The sequence below is a fragment of the Tupaia chinensis genome, unplaced genomic scaffold, assembly GCF_000334495.1.
Source record: "Tupaia chinensis unplaced genomic scaffold, TupChi_1.0 Scaffold143645_1, whole genome shotgun sequence".
Classification (NCBI taxonomy): Eukaryota; Metazoa; Chordata; class Mammalia; order Scandentia; family Tupaiidae; genus Tupaia; species Tupaia belangeri.
This window is the reverse complement of record NW_006203493.1, coordinates 406108-416762: the sequence shown is the minus strand read 5'-3', so window position 1 is coordinate 416762 and position 10655 is coordinate 406108. Positions and strand designations below refer to the sequence as shown.

The 10655-nt window shown below is 44.8% G+C and overlaps 1 protein-coding gene and 1 pseudogene across 1 annotated transcript in view; both read right to left on the bottom strand.

Moving 5' to 3' along the window:
- Positions 1-2544: 2544 nt before the first annotated feature.
- Positions 2545-5994, bottom strand: LOC102489056 (RNA polymerase II-associated protein 3-like; annotated as a pseudogene).
- Positions 5995-9568: 3574 nt separating this feature from the next.
- Positions 9569-10655, bottom strand: part of TAP2 (transporter 2, ATP binding cassette subfamily B member) — a 23731-nt gene continuing 22644 nt past the window's right edge. The window contains exon 10 of the mRNA XM_006164544.3: positions 9569-10463. Within this exon, the coding sequence (XP_006164606.1) occupies positions 10135-10463 (329 nt within the window). The 3' untranslated portion in view covers positions 9569-10134. The remainder of the gene's footprint in view (positions 10464-10655) is intronic.

The window sequence follows — 10655 nt, the reverse complement described above, 5'->3', positions numbered from 1 at the left end:
TGTGTTTTTTTTTTTTTTTTTTTTTTTTTTTTTGGTTTTGCTATAGGGCTTGTGCACTTTCACCACTGGCCAGACCAAAATGTGATTTTTAGTGATCATGTTTCTAGAAAATGTTTAGTTTATCTTTTTCATTTTCTCTCTATTCCAAGAAAGAGGCAGTTGATTTAAGTTTCCATGTAGAGTGGAATTTTTATCTTTCCCAATATTCTATCTATTATCTAGCTTGCTCCATTATTGTTAGAAAATAATTTTTATATTGTTTCTACTTGTTTAAATGTATTGAGGCTGGGGCCAACAAGTGGCATAGTGGTTAAGGCGCTGGACTCGCACACGGCCCACTGCAATTTGAGTGCCTAACTCTGCAGCTTGAAACTCACACTGGACATGTGCGCATGTGTGCCCAAAAATCCTGAGAGGAGAATGGAGGAGAAGGGACTGTGGCGTGGCCATCCCCCCTGGGGGGTGATTTCACATTTTCTTTCTCTATGTCTCTCTCTGTCTGTCTGGCTAGCGCACGCACCCTGTAGTGAAATCCTCCTGTCTCTCCGGAAAGCACAATAACCCTATAGCAAAACTCTCTCTCTTAAAAAAAATAAATAAATAAAAAATGAGGGATTTTTTGCCATAATATATAGTCTATTTTTATTTTGTTGTAACTTGAAAAAGAGTTCTCAATTTTCAATGAAGAAAGTTCAATATAGAACCATCGTGTATAATTTTTATTGTTACTAATATCTCTTGTGTTTGTATTTTTTTGTCCACTTGACCTTCTAGTCTTGGAAAGGAAATTAAAGTCTCCTATTAGTAGCACATATCTGAATATTTCTTTTGTATCTAATCCCAAATGTCTGCTCTACGAAAGTGGCTTATTCTGCTATTTAGAACTTAAATGTATCTCTCATATATTCACATGAATTTTACTCTTTATATTATAAAGTGCCCTTCTCTTTTTTTTTTGAGAGAGAGAGATTTTTGCTATAGGGCACATGCACTCACCAAAGAGACAAAAAAGAGATAGACAGAAAGCGAGAAATCATACTCCTGGAGGTATGACTATGCCTCAATCCCTTCTCCTCCATTCTTCTCTCAGGATCTTGGGCACGCAAGCACACGCACCCAGTGTGGATTTCAACTGCTGGGTCTAGGACTCGGACCACAGTTGGCTACGTGGAAGTCCAGCGACATAACCATTATGCCAGCTGCTGATCCCTATAAAGTGCCCTTCTTGTCACACTAACTTTTTGTCTGAATTTCACTTTGTTTAGTAATAAGATTGTATGATCTCTGCTTCCTGTTTGTTTTCATTCTCTTGCTATATGTTTGACCATTATTTTGTTAAATAAATGAATAAATATTTCTGAGGTGCTTTGTTTTATTGGGTCATCGGGAAGGCTGTGACACATTTTTGCATAGAAAAATCCTTCATGTGGGACCAGCAGATGGTGAAATGGTTATGTAGCTGAACTTCCACGCAGTCGACCGCAGTTCGAGTCCCACACTCAGCGACCTGAAACTCATGCTGGGTACGTCGACCGCAGTTTGAGTCCCACACTCGGCGACCTGAAACTCATGCTGGGTACGTGTGCATTGATGCCCAAAATCCCAAGAGGAGATGAGATAGGATTGCGGTCTGGCCATCCACCCTGGGGGGTGATTTCTCACTTTCTGTCTCTCTGATGAGTGCACACACCCTATAGCAAAAATCTCTCTCCAAAAAAAAGAAAAGAAAGAAAAAGAAAAAAGAAACAAAAAAACACTTTATGATTTTCCTGACAACCTAATACATGTGTCTCCTGTCTATTGCAAGCAAGTGTTTCTTTTAACCTAATTCAAAAATATTTTTATTTAAGGACCAGCAGTTAGCGTAATTGCTATGTCACTGGACTCCCACGTAGTCGACCGCGGTTTGTGTCCCGGACCCAGTGGCTTAAAACTCACGCCAGGTGCGTGTGCGTGCGTGCCCAAGATCCCAAGAGGAGAATGGAGGAGAAGGGATTGCGGTGTGACCATTCCCCCTGGGGGGTGATTTCTCGCTTTCTGTCTCTCTGTCTCTCTCTGGCGAGTGCACGCTCCCTATAGCAAAAACCTCTCAAAAAAAATTTTATTTATATAGGTGAGTTAAGCCCATTTACAATTATTAATATTTTTTTTTGAGAGAGAGATTTTTCCTATAGGGTGTGTGCACGCTCTGAAAAGTCAGATAGAGATAGAGACAGACAGCAAGAAATCAACTCCCCCCCACCCCAGGGAGATGGTCACATTGCAATCCCTTCTCCTCCATTCTCTTCCTGGAATCTTGGGCATGCACGCACATGCGCTTGGTGTGAGCTTCAAACCTCCAGGTCCAGGACTCGAACCTAAGTCGGACATGTGAGAGTCCAGTAACATAACCATTACGCCATCTGCTGATATTACTATTTCTTTTCTTAAGGTTTTTTAAAAGCAAAACAAAAAAATTATTTCAGAAAAAAAAATTTATATATGAAAGTCAAAAACAATAATTTAAACAAAAATGGAAATCAACCACCATTATCTTTTCTTGAGCTATGCAACAACAGAATTACCAGTCAACCCTGATTTGTTTTTATGTGATTGAATAATATATGTATTATCTTCCTCAGGTTCTGACATAAACATCACTGCCGTATTAAGTCCAGAAAGTCTTTGCAAGATTTTCAAAGAGGAGTTGATGGCTTTTCTTTCTCAATGTAGAAGTCATGCTGAATTGTAATGATTTGACTGAATACATCTGGATCTAGATTCTCCCAGAAAACTTAGGATATAATGATGGTTCAATTTGCTTTAAATAATGTTACATGTCTAGAGAACTTTTCCGTTGCCTGAAATCAGATTCAAGCTGAAATGAGTTTGTAAGAATTGGAGGAAGAACAGTTGTGACAAACTGGGCGGGTGTTTGTTCTACCTCTAGAAATCTTCTCACTCAGAGATTAACATAGGCCCGTTCCTAACCGACTTGAGGTTGCAGAGCTGAAATATCACTGTTTTCTTTTATTTGTAATACTTTGGCTTTTAGAGTGTCGCTCGCAGGCAAAGGGTCATCTTGGCTTGAATTCTTCTGGAAGTGCCCGTGGCTGTTTCATTCACTAGAGTAACAGGACTCCTCTCTGGAGTAGTCGCAGTGGTGCTATCTGCACACCAATAGTCTATCAAGTTACCAGGTTCTTCCATAATAACTTCTCGAGCAGTTCAGTTTATCCAAGCTGGGGGGGATGACCAATGGGTTTTATCACATTTTGTTTTCGTGTAGAGTTGAGAAAGACATCCTAGTGTCCTTTCTCAATTAATTCCTTTTTCATTTTATAAAGCTCAGTTACTGCTTGCTTTTTTCCAGGTTCCAGAAGTGAAACAGTTTCAAAATCTGGTTTGGCCTCATTTAGCTTTCCCAGCAATGTTCTTTCAGTTCCTCTTCTGACGAAAACTTTAGAATGTGAGCCACGGAATAAAAGAGCTTGTGGGCAGTCTTTTTCAGCCTCTTCATATTTCTGAATCTTCAATGAGGCCCTGGCTGTTAGCTGGAAGAAGGGCATTTGCGCCATCTGCTGCAGTCCCCGGGTATGGCGTTCACTTGCTCTTGAAGTTCTCTGAATTGGCCTGCTGCTTATTCTGTTCTCCAGTTTGCCTTTTCTCTCCTTCAGCTGCCTTACTCTGTCAGCTTCCTTTGGATATGAGTTTTCTTTAGATGTTAAAGCCTGATTAATTTTTCGGAGTTCATTTGTTGTTTCAAAGTGATTTGGTTCTAATTCTAATACTTTCTCCTAATTGTTTTTGGCATCCCCTAAGTTTTGCAAAACAAATCGAGCAGCACCTTGTGAAGCATAAGCCTTTGCATAACTTCTAGTCAAAGCAATTGCTAAATTACATTCCGACTCAGCAACAGAAATTTTTCCATCCACAGTATGCCAACGCTGTGTTTGCTGGCACGTGGGGTTATCCAGGTCGGCATCCATGGCTTTCGTGTAGCTCTCAATTGCTTCATCATACTTGCCTTGTCCGAGGTAGTTATTGCCCTTTTCTTTTAGAGCAAGAGCTCTCTGTGAATCTGCATGAATCCCACCTTCTTCCGACTCTGAATCTTGAGACGCAGAATCATGGGTGACAGAGAGAGACATAGAGACAGAAAGCGAGAAATCACCCCCCGGGGGGATGGTCACGCCGCAATCCCTTCTCCTCCATTCCTCCATTCTCCTCTCTGTATCTTGGGCACGCACGCACATGCGACCGGCATGAGTTTTAAGCCACCGGGTCTGGGACGCAAACCACGGTCAACTACGTGGGAGTCCAGCGACATAGCCATTACGCTAACTGCTGGTTCCCCCGACTGATTCTTGAGACGCAGAATTATGGGTACTGTCTTGTTTGTCAAACTCATCAAGAATACTGTCCACATCAAGTTTTGCCCATCATCATAAGCCTAAGAGTTTATTCTGTTTTTTTGTGTTTTCCTCTGTTTTTTTTAAGTTATTTATTTACCTTTATTATTTTTATTTTTATTAATCAATTTAACCAGAGAGAAACCAAGAGAGGGGGAGAGTTAAGAAAGCAAGCTGCCAGGTCCAGGACCCGAACCACAGTCAGTCACGTGGGAGTCCAGGGCCTCAACCACCATACCACCTGCCGATCTGTCCTCTTTGTTCTCTGTTTGTTTGCTTTGTTTTCTGGTGGGCAGGGGGAGGTTCTTTAGCTCTGCCTTTCTTCTTTTGTCTAAAATTCCCATTTGTAATAGGAGGTAAATTCTCTTCAGGACTACCATTCTGTCTTCTTAGTTCCATATCCTTTCATTAATGTCTTTTTCCCCATTTTCTAACTCCCTCATAAAAATCTTGGGAACCAGCAGTTAGCGTAATGGATATGTCGCTGGACTCCCACGTAGTTGGCGTCCTGGACCCGGTGGCTTAGAACTCACGCCAGGCGCGTGTGTGTGCGTGCCCAAGATCCCGAGAGGAGAACGGAGGAGAAGGGACTGTGGCGTGACCATCCCCCCTGGGGATTTCTCGCTTTCTGTCTCTATGTCTCTCTCTGTCTGTCTGGAGAGCGCACACACCCTATAGTGAAAAAAATATCTCAAAAATAAAAAAATCTTGTAACTATTCTGCATGTTGCTTCAGTTGTAGTTGTATTTCCTTTTTTTTTTCTTTTGTAAATTTTATTTATTTAAGTTGTAGTTGTATTTCAAGCGCTTTATTTGTTGAAGTCATCATGGTCTGACCGGGCCATTGCTGCACACACCACCACCAAACCAGCCCTGCCTTTTTATTTTTTTTTTTTTAAGGTTTTTGCCATAGGGCGTGGTGAGAGGGAAAGTGACAAATCACCCCCCAAAGATGGCCATGCTGCAATCCCTTCTCCTCCATTCTCCTCTCGGGATTTTAGGCACACAGGCACACACGCACCCAGCATGATTTTCAAGCCACCAGATCCAGCACTTGAACTGTGGTCTGCCATGTGGGAGTCCCGAGTCTTAACCACTATGCCACCTACTGTCCCCTATATTACTGTTTATACATTCAATTTCCCTGAAGGATAAACATAAAGCTCAGCACATGGTTGGCCTGTGAAAAGAGGATCGACAAACCACGGGGAATGAAGAGAGAGAGGCTTTCCTCTGAATGTGTGTGTGTCTCCATGTGTATCTGTATGCCTTTTGAGTTTTAAACCAAATTACTGTATCGCCTATTTAAATAAGTAAATAAACCATGTTTTAAAAAGACTAGGAGGAGGACAGAGTAGATACAGGAGGTATAGACAACTCTTTCCAGGAGTTTTGTTGCAATGCTGGCCAAGTCCACCTTTTCCCAGGCAAGTTAGGAAATGTTTCCAAAACTCTGTTTCTCATTGTTAGTACTGAGATGGTAACTCCTGCCACACAGGATTATCTTAACAATAAAATAAGGAGATACAAGCCAGGCACTTAGCACAGAAATAGCACAATTAAGTCCCCAGTGAATGACTATTTTTAGAATTACTAGCAGTCATGATTCCATGCAAGTCTATGTTCAAAGCCCAGTATTTCCTAGAACCGCTAGATGGCATTAGACTCAAACGCACAAAAACACAAGAAAAATCTTTGTTCTCTTTATTCCTAAGACCCTTTCCCCCAAAATTCGGAGCGCTCCACTCTTTCTCATTTTGACTCACTGCCCACATGGACTCCAACGGACTATCTCATTGGGCAGGGAATAAGGACCTGAAATTCCATGCTGTTTCCTCATGGGGCAGAGCAGACAGGATGGGGTGGGAGAGTTAAAGTGGCAAAGCAATCTGAGAGTGTCTTAGGGATTCAGTTCCCCACTCATACCGTCCTTTGGAAACAATCAAACACGGTTAGATGAGAACAATATGAAAAGTAGGTGACTATAAGAATGGAAAATTATGGGGCAAGGAAATGAGTGACAGGAAGTAGGAGGAGTGAATGAAAAGAACTCCGGGGAAAACCAGAACTCATACCTGTGGTTCCAGGCAGACCACACTTGTAGGGATCTGTCTGTCTAGACTGAATACTTAGACTGAAACATTTTTCTGTGTCCCTGACATAATACTTCCCCAGAAGTTTCCCCTGAGATTAAAAAATAATAATAATAAAAAGAGGGGACACCTGAAGATTTCATGTCTATGGCATCTTCCTGTTCTGCCTAACCTGGATGCCAAAATTCTCCTCCCAGCTCTATCACCGATTAGCTGTGTGGTTTCAGGCCAGTTCCTGTACCTGTAAAGTTAGGTCCGACTGCTACATTATGGTAAAGATGTCTTTCAGGTTTAAAGCAGAGTCCTGCATCACTTGACAACAACAAAAATACTTTCAAGAAATGTGTCATTTTGTTCACTGGGCAAATGGCTTACCACAAACCTAGGCGGCAGAGCCCACTACACTCCCAGGCCTACAGGGTACAGCCAACCTATCGCTCCTCATAGGACCACGGTTGTATCTGTGATCCGTCATGGGCCATCACCTCGTTAGGCGGCACCTGACTGACTGTGACCTGTGGGTGTGAGAGTGCTTGTAGATATCAAAGACTTCCCACAGACCATCTTCTATGAGGGCGACAGCTTCCACGCAGGAATTATGCCCCCATTTTATAAAGAAAGATTTCATGGGGCAGGTACAAAGAGGAGGACTCAGGCCAGCCTTCCCTCTCAAATGCTTAGTGCACCCTCAGTGACATTGGGGAAGTGGAGTGTGCAGCGGCGGGGTGGCAGCAGATGGAGCAAAGGCTAATCTGCTTAAGCAACTCCCACTCTCACCCCCGCCTGCTCCAGGCAGAGGCAAATTCAAAACAGCAGTTCTGGCAAGTTGCGAGTGCTGGGAAGTACCTACTGTTTCCGGGAATGTGCAAGTCTCCCATTCCTAGAATAGAAACCTTCCAAACTAAGTCACTCCCAGTAACCAGCCATGTGTGGTACTGGATTTTCAACAGTTGTCACAGGTAGAGAAGACAGAGAATGACAATGGCAGAGGAAGAGAAAGGAGAACTATTCATTCATCCAATAGACTTTTTAATTCGCTAGAAGGCGCATGTACTTTTGGGGGGCAGGAAGTGAGAAAGTACCCCTCTAGGGGATGTACACACTGCAATCTCTCCTCCATTTCTCCTTTCGGGAGTTCAGGCACACAGTCATGCACACGCCTCCAGCTTGTTTCTCAAGCCACCGGCTCCAAGATGCAAACCACCAGCCACTTCGCCACCAGTCCAACAGACTTTGTATTATCTACTGCAACTCAGCCCTGCGCCAGGGAGCAGACATAAAGCTTCTCAAACCTTCTTTCCTCCTGGGAGCTCATGGTGTGGAAAGACAGAAAAACAGAGGATGGGAGGAAAGAGTTTAGTAAGAGCTGTGAAGAGTAAGCTCAGGAGGCAACAGAACATGGAGGCCCTGGCCCATAGCCTAGTGGTTAAGGGAGCTGGATACTATATGGTTGACTACAGTTCAAACCCTGGCTCCAGCCGCTTGAAAAACACACCAGGCACAGGTGCATGCAGGCCCAAAATCCCAATTGTAGGGAGCGGCCAGAGCCATGCCACGGTCCTTGTTCTGGTGCTACAGAGCTAGTAAAAGCTCTAACAAGGACATGATCCTGTGTTTCTCGTACTTACATTGCAAGGCAGGGTAAATTAAAGGAAATTCTGTCAGCCAAAGAAGGCCTGGGAAGATAAGAGGAGGCTTGTTTAGAATGACAAGATGCAAGATGTTCCGCAGCTATGGCCGGTAATAGAAAACACCTGGCTTCACATGCCACTCCTCCCTCCCCTGTTGCCCTATAAAAGAAGAAACCTGGAATGGTTTGGGCCACGGCTATCTCCATCAGAGACACTAGGACTTCAATCCCTGCTTTTCTCTACTTGTGTGTCTGTGTGGTTTGTTGGTTTGTTTTCCTAAATCCACCGTTGCTCCCACTCATATTTCCCACCGTGCGGGTTACGGCACAACATAATGGAGAAACAGAGAAAGGACTGCAGCATAAGCACACCCTCCCTCTCTCTCTCCCTCTCTCTCTCTCGTTCTCTGGTAAGCACACATGCCCTCTGGCAATAAAACAACAAACAACAACCAAAACAAAAAATAAGAAAACAGCACATGGAAAGGGAAAAGGACACTTTCTCCAGACTGAGGAAATAAGGGAGGCTCCTGAGAAGAACTGAACCCTGAGTTGGGTCTTCCAGAACTTGTGAGAAATCAGGGGGGAGGAGGGGAAGAGGTGCAGGGAATAGGCAAGAAGATGCCGACGTGCAAAGGCACAAAGTATCAGGGAGGGCAGGAATTGCGTGTGGCTGGGGCGGAATGCAACAGGAAAGGGCCAGACAGAGGGACTGGAAACCTCGCATGCTCTGAAAGGGGTCTGAACAAAAGGGGAAGGAGAACACTTGAAGGATTTTACAGAAATGGCATCACTTTATGGGCCTTCTAGAAAGTGAAACGGGAAATGGTTGGAAGATGAGACCCGATGGTAGACGAACCTGAGACGAGATCTGAGACGGTGAGAAAGCTTTAAGACGGGCCTAGAGGGAACACGGTGGATTCAGCTATTCAAAGCGAGAGGCAGCAGAACTTTGAGCTGATTGTGGATTAGAGATCACGGACACAAGATAAGCATAAGTTATTATAATCTCTCAGGGTGTGGACTTGGGTCAGGCAGAGATTTGAGCTCCAACTCCACCACCATGTAACCTTGGAGAAGTCATTTCAGCTCCTTGAGCCTCACTTTGCTCATCTGGGAATAGGAATGAGAACCAACCTCACAGAGTTGGTGGTAAGGATTTAAAGGGATACTACACGGTGAGCCAGCAGGTGGGAGGTGGTTAAGGCACTGGATCTCATATGGTCAACTCTGAGATTTGAATTCCAAACCCAGTCCCTTAAAAAACACACCCGGCAGGTGTGAGTATATGCCCAAAATCCCAAAGGGGAATGGAGGAGAAAGGACTGTGGTATGGCCATCCCTCCTGGGAGGCAATTTCTCACTTTTCCTCTCTCTCGCTCTCTCTCTCCCCCGTGAACACACATACCCTATGGCAATAATCTAAATTAAAAAGAGAAAACAAAACTAGCAATGGTAGCTATTATCAATGTTACTATTAACACTGTGTTTATTAGAGAATTGTGCTCTGCCCCTCCATATTCTAACTTTTCCAAAACATCAGACACTATGAGAATGGGGGAGGATGCCAAAAGGCAACCTCATGATTATTTATATAATACTGGTTCATTTGTATCACAAAGAACAGATAAAATGACTGACAGGAGGGTCAGCAAAACAATAACTGTAGTTATTTCTGGAATTAAAACAACTGGTAGTTTTACTTTTTTTCTTTGTACTCTTCTAAATTGTTTAGATTTTCCATATGAATGTGTACTGTTCAAATATTTTAAAATATTTCTCTGACATAATACAGTACTCAGCACCAGGCAATGTTCTATTCACCAAGGAGATAAGGTTCCTGGACACAGACAGCACCTGCCCCACCCCACCGCACGCGGTCCAAACCACACACAGTCCAAATGCCCATCGGGCCCCCAGCTCCAGGAGCAACAACGCAGGGGCATGGCCCCAGGGAACTCAGAGCAGGAGCCCCTGCGGGTCACGGAGAGGCCCGGAGAAGGCCCCAGGGTCCTGGGGCCTCAGTCCAGCAGCTGCTGTGCCAGGCGGGAGTAGATGTCCTGCCCTGCCTTGAGCTGGGCCTGCTCCAGCAGTTCCCCCTGCTTCAGCACCAGGATCTGGTCAGCGCTCTGGAGGGTCTGCAGCCTGTGCGCGATCACCAGCACCGTCTGGTCCCCGCGGGACTTCCAGGCCTGCAGCTGAAGGTGAGGACCACGACACCTCAGAAAGACAGGGATGGGGACTGCCACCACAACCCCACGGGCGGCAGCTCTCGTGCAGGAGACACGAGAAGGCGGGAAAGGACGGAGACGCGGTGGACACTGCCCTCCTCTCTGGGCTGACGGGACCCCTGGGGTAATCAGGACGGCCCCACCCCACCATACTCTCCACCCCAGTACCAGTCCTAAGAAGGTGCAGGCAATCTGTCCACTAGTGGGTCATTAGTCTCCCGTGCCCAATCCTGTACAGACAGTGCTTTAAACACTGCCCCAGCTCCCACTTCCCCACCCTGCCACTCCGGTACTCACAGCCTGCTCCCCCT